This window comes from Cucurbita moschata, unplaced genomic scaffold, assembly GCF_002738365.1.
Source record: "Cucurbita moschata cultivar Rifu unplaced genomic scaffold, Cmos_1.0 Cmo_Scf00022, whole genome shotgun sequence".
NCBI lineage: Eukaryota > Viridiplantae > Streptophyta > Magnoliopsida > Cucurbitales > Cucurbitaceae > Cucurbita > Cucurbita moschata.
The window spans coordinates 1,434,581-1,451,133 of NW_019268538.1; the positions used below are offsets into that span (position 1 = coordinate 1,434,581).

Sequence of the window (16,553 nt, forward strand, 5' to 3'; positions counted from 1 at the left end):
AAAAAAAAAAAAAAAAAAAGAGAGTTGAGTCGAGGCTCCTTGAAGGCATAGTAAAAAATGACCAAGACTCCAAAAGAAAAGGAGTCGAGCCTCAATTAAGGGGGAGGCGTACTTTATTCGAGGAGAGGTGTTTCAAATGAAACATGATATGATGTTATGGTTTTACCTTGAAATTGACATCCATTCCTTGGTAGGCATGCACTTGTACACAGATAGAAACCATAATGTCCGCAAAGTCACCAGTGTCATTCAAATGGAGGTCACGCAGCGACGTGCTTGGATTGAAATGTAAGCATATAAAGTTCGGGATGAGGTCATATCCCAAGCTCATACAAAATGAGTCCAAGAGAACTATTAAGCGAGTAAGTTTCACATAATTTTATGAATATTTATGAGTCTAAATAAAATTGTCATATAATTTTATCAATAATAGTTGTATTATATAATTTTATTAAATTATATTAGGCAAGTTTATGATATTAATATCGACCAACTAAATCAAATATATTAAAATAGAAGATACTAAAAACATTTTAAACAATAAATTAATTAAATGGTAAATGTTATTTAATTAATTAAAAATTCAACCAAAATAATTAAAATTAAATTGAGAAAACTTTGGGTTGGGAAGGGCCTTATTGCAAATTACAATAAAATGGAAACCGCATATGAAATAACCATTCATAAAGTCTACTTCTCCGCGAAGCATTCAACTTGGATTGTCCACCGTCTTTCCCTCTCCGTCTTCGACTGTACCGTCTTCTTCTTCCTCCTCCTTTCGGCTATGGCTTATGATTACAGAAACAAGCCCGGCTACTACAACGCTCATCCTCCGATGTACGGCCCAGCCGCTTCATCTTCACCATCTCCTTCAATTCATCCTATGTATACACAGTCCATGTACCCGAGGATCGGTCAGCAAGGTCATTCACCGGCGCCTCCGGTGGCTCGAGTCTCCTCCCACCACCATTCTTCTTCTGCTGCTCCTTCTCCATCTTCTCCCTCCTCTTGTAAGTTCTTCGCCTTTGATCTCGCTTATTTATGAGTTTTTGATGAATCGTTTAGGTTTGTGGTTTGCGAGTTTCAGAAATTGTTTTAGGGTTTGCTTGAATTGTTTAATCAACTCCTCCAATCTTGAGGTTTTTTGATTGTGATACGTTTTTTTTTTTTCGTTTTGGTTTCGATTTGTTGATTGTACAGCAGGATTGGGCATCCGGGTTACCATTAAACCGGAATATCGAATTACTCCTCCGGTGAGTTTTGATTTTGAGTTTCATCGATTTCTGAATTGAATCGAGATATGATCGACTTTCCGGTTATTAAATCTGGTAATGTAAATGTTTGCTTCGGATTTTAATGGCTCGATCTTTTCTTTTAGCCTCAATTATCGCCACAAGTTGGAGATATTCCTCGGAGCAATTTCCAATTTGATTTTGAGTTTGAGAAAAAGGTTTTAGCTGAAGCGGAGAAAGAAACTCCGAATTGGAATCGGTTTGGGTTGGAACACCCTCCTTCTAGACCAGTAGAGTCGTCATCTTCAATGGTACCTTCTTTTCCTTCTTATGTTCTAATGTTCTTCTTTTTTTCTTCATCAAATAGCTTCATAATATAACTTTAACTTTCTAACCAGGGGTTAATCAAGGAAAATTTCATTTACCCAAAGCATATTTGTAACTTTTAATCCGTCTTGGGTTGATTTCTTTCCTTGATATCATGTATCACATATATTATTCCTTGGCAATTTTATTTATTTATTAATTTTGTACTTTGTGTTAATTGTCTCTTGAAAAAGAAAGATTATCTAGTCGATACTAGATACTATTTTGATTACCTTCTTCCTAAAATGTTATTATATGGTGTCTTCACGGCTTCAGTTCCCTCTTTTCCGTTTGGAGGTCTACATATTTCCACAGTCTATCATCCTCGTTGTTATGAGTATACATGTTTCGTTGTAGGGTTCTCCAGGAGATCCAGTTGTGAGCAAGTATGTTGCATCTGGCTTGAGTCGGGAAGCAGTTTCACTTGCTGTTGCTAATTATGGAGACAATCCAACCAAGGTAACTATGAATGATTGATGGAGTTACGTCCAAGGGGATGGGATCTGATCTTATTGTAATGTATTGTATTTATGGCATTTGATATATACTTGATAAACCACCATGATTGACATAGGGCTTAGTCCATAATGGCCAATGTAAATAATAAAATACTTAAAAGAGAACGGATTCAAGCCATTTGTGGCCACCTGCCTAGGATTTAATGACCTACAAATTCTCTTGTCAAACAAATATTGTAGAGTTAGATAGTCGTGTCTCATAAGAATAGTTAATTTATATGTAGTCCATTTATACAAAATTGTGAAGGGGTCCTCTTGATTGAGAGGGATATCCTTCGGAGCATAAATAGAGGTGATGCATGGTTGTTGTCAGCTCGTGTTGTAAGCTGTTAGGTTAAGTCCCTCAATGAGCCTAACCCTCTTGTTTATTTGCCACCATTGAGGTTGGAACCTTGAGCCAATTACGAATGGTGGCTCATTACCAATGGTAAGCCAGGGGAAGGTGAGAATAAAGTCAAGTCATTGTGCCCTTTGTCCCCTAGGGACACATGCTACAATGGTTGGGATATATATGTTATATTCTTGATCATGTGTAAAGGGCTTGCAGGATTATCTTTACTTCTCCATGTACTATAATCAAGTTGCTCGTTTGCTTGCGATGCACAGATGGCGGATCTATCCACTCTTTGATGTTATCTTATAACTTATGCTATTTAATTTAATTTAATTTTACCTCACCTTTTATAAGGTTGAATATAAGCAATGTTACCTCACCTTTTAAGAGGTTAAAATATAGTCTTGTTTTCGTTCTTATTTAGTTCCAAACTCTAATAGAGTCCTGATTTAGTTCCTCTATTCCATCTCGTAAAGTACTCTTTTGTTTGTTTTTTTGGTTTGGATTTGCTGACTGACTCGAGCATAATTTTGTAGGTTCAAGAATTTGTGAAAGGCTACACACTCCTACGAGAGATGGGATTTCCATCCAACAAAGTGGTCGAGGCATTACTCATGTATGACAACGACACTGATAAGGCTGTAGCTCACTTTCTTGGCGGTACGTCATAAAATAAGAATTCTGGAAATGATTGTGTTGTACTTCCAACTATGGCATCTTTGTATATGACAACAGAGGCCACTTGAGATTGTACATTTGACAAAGAATATAGGCGTTTGTAGTGCTGACTATTTGGTCTTGGTTGATATTTTGGGAGCAGTATGATATTATCCATATGTTATACCAAAGTTATCACCTTTCTAGTAATGATTATGTATGGAATTTTGTTTTTGAACTTGTTTGATAAATATTACCAGATAAACTGTGACAAACTCATACTGAGTTCTTCATGCATGAATTTCCCTTCAAGAGGGGGGAATCTTGAAGCAAAGAAACATGCTTATGACATAAAATAGTTGCTGGAATTCAGTTTAAGCTCTGTACAATACGAAAGGCAGATGCTCAATTGTAGCTTACAAATCGAGCATAATAGTTTCCAGTTCTAATAGTTTAGTTCATGTTCAATGCTTGGAATTCAGTTTAGTTCCAAGTTCTAATAGTTTAGTTCGTGTTCAATGCTGGAATTTAGTTTATTTCCAAGTTCTAATAGTTTCCAGATGCTCAATTGTAGCTTACAAATACGTAAGCACCCATTAATGGCGAAACCGGCTTACCCACCTGACCTGTTACCCGATCCAGCTCTTTAATCATGTAAACCCTGTTCTCCACATCCTGCCATAACCCGCAAATCATCCATAATGAAACCCCAAGGGAAGAAGAAACAGTAAAAACATCGAATCAAAGAGAACGAACCTGCTACTCGTAGCGAACATGGAGAGCAAAAGGGTCAAAAGGGTTGGAATTCGATTTATTCGATTTGTATTGGATTAGTTTTTTGTACTACTAATTTATTTGTGTTGTGTTTTGTTTTATGTATTTTGTTGACTATAATAGCATCAAATAATAATTTCAACAAAGTGGGTCGACTCTAATTTCTAATAATATGAGTGAATCAACATCAACGACGTAGGTGAGGGGATGAGGACGACTTCCTTGTCTTCACTCCACTCCATAGACAAAAAAATGGTTATAAAAGACTTGAATATAATATTAACATAACAATTAATGGAACACAATTTTAATGGTTTAATCAATCATTTAATCTCAATAATTTATGTTTATTTAGTTATTTATTTATTTATTATTATTTTTTTTATGCATTCAGTAAGTTTGATTTTGAATTTAGGTTCTAACCAAATTTAAAAAGTTTTAAAATTAATTATATTTTATATTATATTTATGAATTTTTAAAAATTTAGACATAGACACAAATTAGATTATAATTTAACCAACAAAATTAAAATGATATTATTAAATTGTACTCTAAAAAAGAAAAAAAAAATTGAATTATATTAAAATAATATATTTATATATCCGTGAAAAAAACGCTAAGGGAGGACCCACAACTGTCGCAAGAATATGAAACTGTACCAATCAGAAGCCGCGAGATTTAGAGGGCCCCACACTAAACGCTCTCAATAAATACTCTTTTTTTCTTTACCAATTCTCTTTCTTCTTCTATTTTCGCTATCCTCGTCCTTACGAGCCCTCACGGCTTAGAGATCCAGAAACCAAAAATCTAACTGTGAGGGATTTTCTTCCATCTTTGCTTATCAGGTATTCTTGTTTATCCATATATGCAATATATCTTGTTTTGATTTTCTCTGGATTGATCTGATGGCAGTGATCTTTAGCTGTCATTTCTAGGTTTTTTCTGATGGCGTCTAAGCGGATCTTGAAGGAGCTCAAGGACTTGCAGAAGGATCCTCCCACGTCTTGTAGTGCTGGTATTTTGTTTCTTTTTATGTACTTTTTTGTTTTGACCACGATCTTTGCTCTTTTGCGTGTTTGCTGCTGGTTGGAAGCGGATTGTTTTAGTTTTGATCTGATTGAGAAGGTTCTGCTTGGGTTGGTGTTGAAAATGTGTTTGTAATTTCATGATGGTTTGAATTACGATGCTTTCTGATTTTAATTTCTAGTGGTGTTTTTGTGTGCTATGAATGAGATTGAAAACGAATTTCCTTTGAAACGGCATGGATAATCAATAGTTACAGCCTCCAGGAAACTTTTGGTATAGATGTAATTTTTCTGTAGTCTTTTCAAAGACATATTTCCATTCTTAGCCCCCGTATCTTAACTATGTTCACTGGTGAATGTTAGAATTTGTTGATGCTAGGATGCTAGGCTTACATTGAATGGTAGGATGAATTAGGCCACCTAAACTAGGAAACTTCAAATTCCTCCAAATTTCTAAGAAGTTGGCAATTTTGACTTTTCCTCTCTTAGATGACATAATTTCTCCTCAAATTTTTTGTTCAACTATCTAATTAATCATGTCATATAGTCTTTATCATCAACCAATTCTAACATTCACTAGTAGGAAGGGTAACATTCAAAAACTAATTTCAACACAATAGACTAAATTGAAGCTTTTGGGGTTAAATTGAAAAAACATCCCAACATTAGGGGCTAAAAAATATATAAAGACTTTCATTTATATATGTTCATAAATGTTTAGGGCTTATAATTTTAAACGGAAGTTGCAAGTCTTCCTTTGTTGATACGTTCTGCCACGATCACAGGTCCTGTAGCTGAAGACATGTTTCATTGGCAAGCAACCATAATGGGACCTCCAGATAGTCCCTATGCTGGTGGTGTCTTCCTTGTCACCATTCACTTCCCTCCAGACTACCCATTTAAGCCTCCTAAGGTATTTCCTTCTTTGTTAATTTTGTATCCTTATCACACTCCCCTTCTCCTGATTTTGTGCATTATGAGCATTCACGCGCGTATTAGTTTTGATTTTAGCATCAGGGCTTTAGATTTCCAAATATATGGCAACTGAGGACTCATCTTATCTAATAAGCACTTGTGTACAAACATTTGTATGAGCAACTCATGCAGACTATAGACCTATTTTACATTCTGATTTTTGTTTGGAACTTCAGGCAATGTTACTGGGATCTCTCAGACATGGCCTGTGATCTAAATCATGGAAATAGTTGCTTCTCCTGCTGAACACTTATAACTTCTATCCATAGTATTGTTGAATGCAAAATGACTACTTTTTGTTCGATCAACTCATATAAATAATAAATTTTCAGGTAGCGTTCAGAACAAAGGTATTCCACCCAAATATAAACAGCAACGGAAGCATTTGCCTGGATATATTGAAAGAACAGTGGAGCCCTGCCCTAACCATTTCTAAGGTTCCATCCCCTGAAATTTCATTGAAGATCATAGTAAATTATCATATAACACATCTCACACACTGCATCGTTTCCCTTTCTCCATAATAATAATAATGATAAAAATATTGACTGCATCCACAACGGTCATTTTAAGATATTGAAATCAGACATGCAAATGGGGCCTGATGCATCTCTCAGGCTCAGTTGAAAGTTGGTAACTATATTGAATGGTACACTAAAATATTTATTTTAAGCATGTTCTTTTGATGAAGTTCATGTGCTTTCTATCCACTGCATTAGATTTCTCACTTTCATGGTGGAACTTCGACATAGTAAGGTCCCTGCTTAGATTTAGGGAAAATCTGATCTAGTTCGAATTAATAGGGATTTGTTGCATTGCATTATTCTATAATTTTGATTGATGAATCATGGGCTGTAAGTTTCTATTGAACGAATGGATCATTGATTTGTTAAGGTGTTGCTCTCAATCTGTTCTTTGTTAACGGATCCCAACCCCGATGATCCGTTGGTGCCGGAGATTGCTCACATGTACAAGACAGACAGGAACAAGTATGAAACCACGGCAAGGAGCTGGACCCAGAAGTATGCCATGGGGTAGGTAAGATAGTATCCCAATCCCCCATACCCCTTGTAAGTTGGGAGGAGTCTATTGTCATTTTATATGCCTGGCAAATTTGTATGCAATTGTAATTCTGTTTCAATCCCTCTGAAAAAGAAATGCACCAAATACTCGGTGCAACAATAGCTTTGTGAAAGAAGAAGGTAAAAGCATGTTTTTCCCTTGTTATGCATGGATAATGTGAGCTCTGTTTAGGGTTTTGGATGAATGTAATCGTGCTCCTTGAACCTCTCTCCCTTGTTTTCTGCTCTGTTCTATTAGGGATTGGAACCAATATATGTCTCTTTGATATATATTCGAACTTTTGAGTACCACACAGGTCTCTTTGAAAACTCCAAAACTTAAAAGAAACTAGGATGAGAACACTTCTGTGCATTGTGGGTTCCAAGGAATATTCATCGAGTATTTAATGAGGGACTTGAATGTATTTGGATATAGGCTAATATATTTTATTTATTTTTTTGAAGTTGACAAATCTATTGTTTTTTTTTTCACGAGCTTTAATCATACCAAGTGGTTCCATAAATATAAACCTGTAATTTATGAATTATTTTAGTATTTTAAAATAGGGCTCGATATAAAAAATATGGCTAAATTTATATTGATTTCTAAAACTCAAAATTAATTTGAAAAGTATGGAATAAATTTATAGTTTTAATTAAAATTAAAAGAAAGTAGATAAACACTCCTTTTTTATAAGTTCGAATATTTCTTAAAAACTCAGCCATGAAAAAGTAAATTTATGAAGGAAACAAAAATAGAAAAAGAAAGGAGGAAAAAAAAAAAAAAAAAAAAGGAGAAAGAGGACATAAATAATAAAGAGGTGTGTTGGGTGTCGCGTAGTTATCTCTGTGTGTAGCAGAAACGGCGTCGTTTTGTACATTGCTTTCTATTTAATATTTGTACATATGCAGCTAAATTTTATATTTTTTTCTCTCCTTTCTTTCCCTCCTATTTTCATAACTAGTCGCCCTAAATATTAAATATATGTAGGTCCAGTAGATATTTGAAAAACTCCACGAAACTCACAACTTTCGGCAGTAAGTTTTTGTGTGAACTTACATGATAAAGTCATTTAAGTGGTATTTATCAATTCAGTGTTTTGAATCACACTAAAAACAAGTTTTATAGTTTTATTTACTATTAAGATACTCGGTTTTAAAATTTTCTCTTGAATTGATTCTATATCAATTGCTATTCTGTGTTTATAATGGATCTATGAGAATTACTAGCTACTTCTAATAGTGACAGACAAGTAATTTATGGCTGATCTAAGCCTCATGAGAATCAATTGCTATTCTGTGTTTATAATGGATCTATGAGAATTACTAGCTACTTCTAATAGTGACAGACAAGTAATTTATGGCTGATCTAAGCCTCATGTTCGAGTCGGAAGTTCATGTTAAATGTTAATTGTTATATGTTATAGATAGTTTTTGTAAAATGTTTATGAAAGTGATTATGAGAAACATTTGAATATTTTTATAATATCTCTATCTTTTAGTTTTCTTTTTCCCTTTATTCCTTTTTTTTTTTCTCTCTGTAGAATGCAAATTCAGAGATTCCGCCATTAACCCTCAGCTCTGAAACTACCATGGAAGTTCAAACCATTCTTTGCCCAAAACCCACCTCGGAACCACCGGAAAACACCGCCGGTTCAAGAATCGTAAGGATCTCGATGATCGATCCGGAGGCCACCGACTCCTCATCCAGCGACGAAGAAGGTGCGAGTCTCACACGCCGCCGTGTGAAGCGTTACATTCGCGAGATCACCATCGGGACGCCGCCGATTGGCGGCGGTGGCCGAAAGATGATAACGAAGAAGAAGAAGAATAAAAAGACGGCGATGGGTAATGTGAATAAGTTCCGCGGCGTCCGGCGGCGTCCGTGGGGGAAATGGGCGGCGGAGATACGGGACCCCGGTCGCCGTGTACGGATGTGGTTGGGGACGTACGACACGGCGGAGGAGGCCGCCATAGTGTACAACAGAGCCGCCGAGAAGCTCCGGGAATCCGCCGCTTCAACAAATTTCCTCACTCCTCTGCCGCTAACAGAGCCTGCCGTAAAGCCATCGTCTCCGACGAACCTTTCATCTCCGACGTCGGTCCTACAATACAGAACCCACTCCACCAATTTCTCGCCGCCATTCCAGACCGCCGCAACTGGTGGCGCTGCCGAAGAATTCCCGGCGGTTGACTTCCCCTTCTTCGACGATATATCCAAATCGATTATTTTTGAACCTCCTCTGCTTCTCGAGTACGAAACATCTCTAATACAGGAAATTCCATGGTTCGGCAGTGACTCCAGCGGCGGTGGAGACGACGGCGACCCTGTTCCAGCAGTAAGAGGAGAAGATCATGATTATTTTGAAGAAATTTTGATGGGTTCGGATCCTTTGGTGGTTCTGTAGAGGAATTGGAAGAGTGACAGCGCATAGTCGTCGGCAAATGTGCCGCCGCCTGCCTGCCTAGTTTCTGGCAGATTTTCCGGCCGCCGCAACGGAATCTCTTGGATCGGTTTTTGTTTGTTTTGTTGTTATTTCAATTTTTTAATAATACTTTTTTTCTTTTTTCGTTTTTTTTGTTACTTTTATATTTTATTTTCTGTAGGAAATATTATTTTATGGTTATATATTTATAAAATAGATTATATATATTATTAGAAATTGTCTACCCTAAACCTTGTATTTTGCTCAACAAATTTAATTATTTTTTTTAAATTTAAAAATATTATTAAAAAATTAAAAAATTAAAAATTTTAAAAAGTATTTTTTTGAGACATAAATTTAACTTTAAATCTTTAGAGTATTTTGATTAATTTAACTTAAAATTAAGTATTTGTTTGTTGATCATAATTCCATTTTTTTTTTGTCAATAACAAAAAAAAAAAAAAAATATATATATATATATATATATAATTATTGACTTATAAAATAGATTATACTAAGTATTTAAAAACAAATATAACAAAATAAATAAAAAAAATTGGATACATAATTTTAAAATTAACATTTCAAATATAATTTTGCAATTTTAATTTAATTTTGCATAGGATAATAAACAATAAATAATTACTAAATACTTTAGGTTTCAATTAAAAAAACAAAAAAACAAAAAACAAAACGAGTCTCCTAATTAATTGAAATTCCCAATTTAGCCTCTTAAGGAATTCTCAACAAAATTTCTAAGAAGTATCTTAATTTCAAAGGAAATTTCCATAAAATTCATGAGAAATTTGTATAGCCATTGACTTTGTATTGTAAATTCATAAATTCCATGCCCGTCGTAAACGTTCTTACAAAATAAAATAAGTTCTAGAAGATTTTAAAATTAAATTCATTTTAACTAATTAAACTAAAATTAAAATAATATATTCTAAAAATGTTTTGAAATAATCAAATAGTTGAAGAGGAGGGTAAAATGGTAACTTTGTTTTCTCCCTTAATATTTCGCAAACCTAAATTAAATAGAATTAATCGGAATTACGCAGAAATAAATATAATAAATATAATAAATTAAAGTAGAATATTTAAAAATGAAAGAAAATAAAATAAATCTGTGGAAAGGGAATTTAGGGCGAATAATTAGGTATTTACTAAGAAATTTAGGAGGTCAATATGAAAGGTTAGAAGAGTGGCCCTAAGCCGCGGGGAGCAATAAAGCCAAAGTTCTTGGACCTTCTTCTCGTCTCTTCTTCCGCTTTCTTCTGGTGAGACTTCCTTCTTCCTTCTTCCTGTTCTCCCAGCAATTTGCAGAGCTCCTTTGTTTTTGTTTTTCCATTCTCCAACTGCATATTGCAATCGCCATTCCAGCATGAACATTCATCCATTAATATAACCCCATCGGGTTTCGGCTCTTGTTGATGTTTCATTTGAGAAGCGAGTGTTTGGATTGTGCAGGATGAACTCGTTGGCGGAGAGGATGGTGAAATCGGAGCGAGGGCATGGTTCTTGGATTGGCTCGGCGGCGGAAGCTCAGAGAGTTGAGAGTTGTGAGCGTGATTCTGCGATGTTGGTTGTTGAGACTGATGGTGTGAGGCTTTCTGCTTCTCCGTCTCGGTGTTCGAATGATAATTCTCCTTCTGAGAAATTGGGGGTTGTAGAACGCGCTGCCTCTGCTGCTGGTGCCGCCTTTCTTTCGGCGATTATTGTAAATCCTCTTGATGTTGTCAAGGTAATGTTGAATGAGAGTTCTCTCTGTTTTTGAGGTTTTAAATACTTGAATCGCGAGGGAGTGATTGCAAAACTACGGCGGGGGTAAAATCATATGGTTGGTTAGTTAAGTGCCTTTGGGGACAAGTTACGAGCCTGCTCTTTGTTTTTTTGTTTGTTTGTTTGTTTGTTTTTTAATGTTTAAATATCATATTGTTATCTGGCTCCCTACACCACGGGCGTGCATGTTCTTGAACATTCCTTGATTAGATGAACTTTGGTGAATAAACGGTTCTTTGTTGAGAGAAATTTATTTAGGTGCGTAGGATGGAAGGTGGTTTAAGAAATATATCCTTCCTACTGGGCTGTTTAAGATGATATGATGATTCTTCAACTCCTTCAGTTTATTCAAATGTTTGAACTTTGGAGAAATAAGGAAAGGGATTATTGTTAATTTTAGGTTAAGTAACAAGTTTAGTCTTGGACGTAGCAATTATATTACTTTCGATTTTGAATTTATCAAGTCCCTATTTAAATATTGACGTGGTATGTGTTTTGGGCTAATGAGCGATGATTGGAAACAAGATGTATCAGCAAGGGAATGGTTAACCTAGATAAAGTAAGGGTGAGCAAGCCAAAAAAAAAAAAAAGAAAGTATGGTGCCTGTCCATCTTTTTGAATTTTTGGCATGGCCTGCTTACATTTTATCTTGCTACTTTGGCACATGTAGAATTATCACTTATTAGTTCAATCAAGGTGTGAAATCAATATTTAAGCATCGATGTTAATGTCAGGTACTTATTAGAGTCAAAATAGTCAAGGAAACAAGTATTTATTTATTTTTTGTAAAAAGAAAAAAAACAATTCAAGGACTAAATTAGTAGTTTGACCTGAAATTTATAGTTACAGATGGCTCCTTGAAAAGTAGAAGCAGTTTGAGATGTTCTTAAATTTTCTATAACTATTTGACCTTGAATCAGTGTATACATCGGGCCGCTCTTGCTTCTCCCTTGTGTTCTGCAACCTTGATTATATATATTATTGGCCTCCCCAGCGTGCTCTGTGGTCTAATCATTTCTCTGTTTTTTGAATTATTAGACAAGGTTGCAAGCTCAAGCTGCCGGAGTTCCTTATTCGCATCCACTTAGTGACTGGACCAGTCGCATGGCATTTTTTGGACCAAATACGGTTTGTTCAATTACCTAGAAGTCTGATTCATTTTTGTTCCTATCGTGGATATAGCTTCTTTAGAATCTAATCGTGTTTCTGATTTTTATTTTGTATTTTCTATGTGATATATGATGTTACAGTGTATCGATATTTGATGTCTGGCTAATTATGTTAGTTTTCAGGGTATTCATTCCCTTTCTATGATTTGTTAATTTTAATTTTTTTTTAAATGCATGTGTATATTGTCTATCGTTAACATGATGTAATTTAGCATTTTTTTTTTGGCTCTTTCTAAAATCCCCAGACTAATCTGATCAAAGAGAACATGTATAATTAGATTGAATTGAATTCAAATATTTACATGATTTAAATATTAAAACTTCGTTGACTTTATTCTTCTGGGCCAGGAATGAATACCTTACTTGATTTGTCTCGGAGATGATTGAGTTTCACTTCAAAAGCCACTAGTCATAAATCACGTCATAGAACCTAAACCCATGAAGCGTTTGTCCCTCTATTTCTAGTTGTGAAGTTTATAATCTGGATTGATTAGTAGAAGTACTTTAGGCATGCCATTTCAATTTTCTGGCTTGCATTCTCTAGTGCCTTTAGGGAATGACAATGTTCTGGGAGAGGCATGAGAGTTTATGGAGCAAGGATCTGTCATCATATTATCAAATCTTACTCTTAATGTTTTGCTTCATTTTGGAATTTGTATTTTTTAATATTTTTATGCTGCTACTGTCTTTTTGTTGGACTTGATATCTCTCTGTAGGCTTGAATTAATCTTTGATTGCTATATGCTGTGCCAGATGTTTGCAGATTTAAGGTGTTCTCCTTCATGTGCGCGTGCGGGGATTCATGGTACAGTAGCAATATGTCCTCCTGATTGTTTTCAGTACAAAGGGACGTTGGACGTCTTCTACAAAATCATTCGACAGGTTGGTCAATTTTCTCTAGTTAATCTTAACTGATGGATAAACTTGCGATTTATTTCTTTGTTTTTGCTTGAAAACTACTGCTTCTGGTATTGAATGATGTAGCACAATTGGCTTGTAAAATAGATGCGTCTGCTAGTTAAAGTATGTTATGAACTATGTATTTGTTTTAGTTGTATTCATTACACGTTCAAATTCACAGGAAGGATTTGCAAGGTTATGGAGAGGCACAAATGCTGGCCTAGCTCTTGCTGTTCCCACGGTATGACATCATATTAATCCAAGGCCACCCCTCTCATTGTCTAAAGTTTTACGAGTAATGATTAATGTCTTTTTTATTTAAAAGAACAGGTGGGAATCTATCTACCTTGCTATGACATATTCCGAAACTGGTTAGAGGAGATCACTTCACAGAATCATCCTAGTGCTACTCCTTATGTTCCTTTAGTTGCTGGTGCGTTGGCACGGTCTTTGGCTTGTGCAACTTGTTATCCAATTGAGCTTGCTAGAACTCGAATGCAGGTAATATGAGCACCTGGAAGCATAGCTGAATCATCCTTAAGATGTTGCTTATCATTTGGGCCTCATTTGGCAGTTTATTTATTTATTTATTATTATTATTTTTTTAATTAAGCTGGTTTATATTTTGAGGTATTTTCAAAATCATAGTTAAAATTTTAGAACGTAAAAGAATAATTTTTAAAAACACTTTTGACTACAATTTCTTCTTATTAATAGGAAGTTGCTCATGTCGTGGCATGCATTTAAATGAATGATATGGTTTTTTCTTAATGTATAGGCATTTAAGGAGATGCGAGTTGGCAAGAAGCCGCCTGGAGTCTGGCAGACTTTACTAGGTGTCGTCTCCAATGTTAAGAGCACAACTAATGGTGAAACTTCCTGTAAGTTAATTTCTAATCAATACTAATTTCTGTAAGAACATTCTTTACGCCTGGTCAAATTCCGGTTCAATTTCTTACCTTGGTTAGTTCAACTTTAGCAGCAAAAAGTTATCGTGCCCTATGGACTGGAATGGGGGCGCAACTTGCACGTGATGTTCCATTCTCAGCAATTTGTTGGTCAACCCTTGAACCAGTGAGAGTTTAGCTGTTAAGCTGTAGAGAGGTTTTATTAATCTTTAACCTACGGCACTCTATGTTTAACTGAGCTTCTTTCGTATTTTTATAGGTCAGAAGGAAACTCCTTGGATTGGTAGGTGATGAAGCTAATGCAGCCACTGTGCTTGGGGCCAACTTTTCTGCTGGTTTTGTAGCTGGAAGTCTTGCTGCTGCCGCTACATGTCCCCTGGATGTTGCAAAAACCCGACGACAGATAGAGGTTTTTTTTTCTTTCTAAATATATTGCCTGTTGCCTGTAAGAGTTGAGAACTTGCGGGATTGTTAGAAAGTTAACCTATGTTATCTGCTACACTACCCACACAATTCTAACTATAGATAATTAGGTCTGTTGTCCACATTTGAAGATGTAACAGATATATCCAAGGTTTTAGACACTGGTTCTGATTATTTTTCATTACACTTTCAGAAGGATCCGGTGAGGGCACTGAGAATGACAACAAGGCAGACTCTTATGGAGGTTTGGAGGTATCTCACTATTTCGGACTTCTAAATTGTTGTAGGTTTCCATAGAGATGCTTTATCCTTAATTAGTTTCACTAGGAAGATAATACACCATCAAGCACGAAAAGTTTGGAAGTGCTCCATTATTATTTCGTCTATAATGAGCTATCCCATTGATTGTGCCTTGTGGTAACAAAGATATGATCTAAAGTAGCTTTAGTTTTCTAGTTCGATTTTCTTCTGTATATGACTAAAATTAAATTCAACTTGAACCAGGGATGGTGGGTTGAAAGGACTATTTGCAGGAGTTGGACCTCGTGTTGGCCGTGCAGGCCCATCGGTTGGGATTGTGGTATCATTTTACGAAGTAGTGAAATATGTTCTTCATCATCAATATCCAACTTCAGCGTCATGACAGGGTAAGAGCTGCTTCTTACCTTCTTCCGGTGTAGGCTGTGCATAGGAGGAACTCGTCGACCAGGGAGCTTTTTTCTTTTAGTCTTACTATGGACGCATGGCGTGCGGACCAAATGCAATGGGTAGAATATCTCAGTTTTGTAGATTTTCTCTAGGCTAATAATAACCAACCCCCCCCCCCCCCCCCCCCCCCCCCNAAATTTCTTGAAAATCTTGTTTGAATTGATGAACAGTGAAACCAAATTTCTGAATCAACAACAACAAAAATTAGGCAAAATTCCTTTCCACATTCACAGGATTCAAACAGAAACCAAAAATTTCCAGAGTCAGATCCACGATTTCGTCTTTTACAGAACGCCTTTTTCTTTCGTTCTTTCCCCCCCCCCCCCCCCCCCCCCCAAAAAAAAAAAATGACAAGAAAACTGTAGAAGGGGTGGGCAAATTTTGGAGGCGTAAACTAATTTCAGGTTGCTCTGATGTAGCTGAAAAATTTTGTGACATTTTTTCCATTTATTCCTAAAAGTAATGTTATTTTTGGTCATTTCAATCCTTTGGTACACCTTTATCTGTGTTCTAAACTCCATGGATCATAGTAAGTTATCGCTTCTATTGCCTTCGTTGTTTCTACTGAGAAATTCCGTGGATTCAAGTAAAATATCCTTCACATTTTTATCTATGTGCTTAAAATATATCCATAGGTCTTAGTAAATTCTCACTTCTCTCGCCTTTATTAAACTTTTTGTACAGAGATATTCCATAGATTAAAATAAAATATTCATCTTCATAAAGTAGGGTTGTTTCAGAAGTGTCTGCTGTCGCCATCTTTTGTGCATCTCAAAAGCTAATATGATTGGAGATATGAATGCTTTATGGTTTGAGAAGCAACTCTGTACCTTAAAAGGAACTGGCTGACCAAATCATCAAGCAATCTTCTTCATGCTAACTGAATTAAGTCTCATTCATTTGTGCCCATGGAATCAACTGTTCATATAATTCTTCTTTTCAAACAGCGAGTCAGTGACATACGGATTATTTTGTCTTGATCTTTAGGTAATCCTTATTATTTTTCTCCTTATCAGTTTGTGTGACAAGTAGAACAGTGAACCTAGGAGTCTTTGCTTGAGTTTTTGATTTAGAATCATAAATTTAATGTTTTATTTGATTGATAAAAATTTGCTCAGGTCCATACCATTTGCTCTTAAAAAGGGTACTTGCAGTACACACTAAAGCTATTAGAAGCTGCTTATCAGCAGGGAAACCATAAAAAAAGGGAGAGAACCCATCAGAAGCCTTTGATGACTAATTGACTGAGCCTCACTGCCTGTATGTCTCTCTCTCTCTCTCTCTCTCTCTCCCC

At 35.7% G+C, this 16,553-nt stretch overlaps 4 protein-coding genes and 1 pseudogene across 5 annotated transcripts in view; 4 read left to right on the forward strand and 1 right to left on the reverse strand.

Annotated features, from left to right (window-relative positions):
* The first annotated feature begins 661 nt into the window (after positions 1–661).
* On the forward strand, positions 662–3,342 carry LOC111459499. Its single transcript, XM_023102435.1, has 5 exons — positions 662–1,010; positions 1,201–1,253; positions 1,379–1,543; positions 1,956–2,057; positions 2,987–3,342. The coding sequence occupies exons 1-5, from the start codon at positions 785–787 to the stop codon at positions 3,119–3,121; spliced, it is 681 nt and encodes a 226-aa protein (XP_022958203.1). The 5' UTR covers positions 662–784; the 3' UTR covers positions 3,122–3,342.
* Positions 3,343–4,615: 1,273 nt separating this feature from the next.
* On the forward strand, positions 4,616–7,230 carry LOC111459500 (annotated as a pseudogene).
* A 1,182-nt stretch (positions 7,231–8,412) lies between these two features.
* Positions 8,413–9,468, forward strand: LOC111459618 (ethylene-responsive transcription factor CRF2-like). The gene has a single exon (XM_023102608.1). It carries the CDS (start codon positions 8,536–8,538, stop codon positions 9,349–9,351), a length of 816 nt encoding a protein of 271 aa, XP_022958376.1. The 5' UTR covers positions 8,413–8,535; the 3' UTR covers positions 9,352–9,468.
* Positions 9,469–10,513: 1,045 nt separating this feature from the next.
* LOC111459807 (mitochondrial carrier protein MTM1-like) lies at positions 10,514–15,391 on the forward strand. Of its 2 annotated transcripts, none has more exons than XM_023102878.1 (11): positions 10,514–10,649; positions 10,840–11,113; positions 12,190–12,279; positions 13,074–13,202; positions 13,402–13,461; positions 13,551–13,721; positions 13,999–14,101; positions 14,200–14,294; positions 14,388–14,537; positions 14,745–14,803; positions 15,056–15,391. In XM_023102878.1, exons 2-11 carry the CDS (start codon positions 10,841–10,843, stop codon positions 15,192–15,194), a joined length of 1,269 nt encoding a protein of 422 aa, XP_022958646.1. In that variant the 5' UTR covers positions 10,514–10,649; position 10,840; the 3' UTR covers positions 15,195–15,391. The 2 variants fall into 2 exon arrangements, with proteins under 2 accessions (XP_022958646.1, XP_022958647.1); XM_023102879.1 differs by having other exon boundaries at positions 14,203–14,294.
* Positions 15,392–16,326: 935 nt separating this feature from the next.
* LOC111459808 (transcription factor TRY-like) overlaps positions 16,327–16,553 on the reverse strand; it is a 4,807-nt gene continuing 4,580 nt past the window's right edge. Inside the window, exon 4 of the mRNA XM_023102881.1 lies at positions 16,327–16,547. The gene's annotated coding sequence lies outside the window, so the exon portion shown is untranslated. The remainder of the gene's footprint in view (positions 16,548–16,553) is intronic.

Bases quoted from the DNA above. Each gene is read 5' to 3' on its own strand.
- LOC111459499 (XM_023102435.1), top strand. From the start codon at position 785: ATGGCTTATGATTACAGAAACAAGCCCGGCTACTACAACGCTCATCCT. The intron at 1,011-1,200 runs GTAAGTTCTTCG...TTGATTGTACAG, and splicing joins TCCATCTTCTCCCTCCTCTT to CAGGATTGGGCATCCGGGTT. The intron at 1,254-1,378 runs GTGAGTTTTGAT...CTTTTCTTTTAG, and splicing joins AATATCGAATTACTCCTCCG to CCTCAATTATCGCCACAAGT.
- LOC111459618 (XM_023102608.1), top strand. From the start codon at position 8,536: ATGGAAGTTCAAACCATTCTTTGCCCAAAACCCACCTCGGAACCACCG.
- LOC111459807 (XM_023102878.1), top strand. From the start codon at position 10,841: ATGAACTCGTTGGCGGAGAGGATGGTGAAATCGGAGCGAGGGCATGGT. The intron at 11,114-12,189 runs GTAATGTTGAAT...TTGAATTATTAG, and splicing joins ATCCTCTTGATGTTGTCAAG to ACAAGGTTGCAAGCTCAAGC. The intron at 13,722-13,998 runs GTAATATGAGCA...CTTAATGTATAG, and splicing joins TTGCTAGAACTCGAATGCAG to GCATTTAAGGAGATGCGAGT.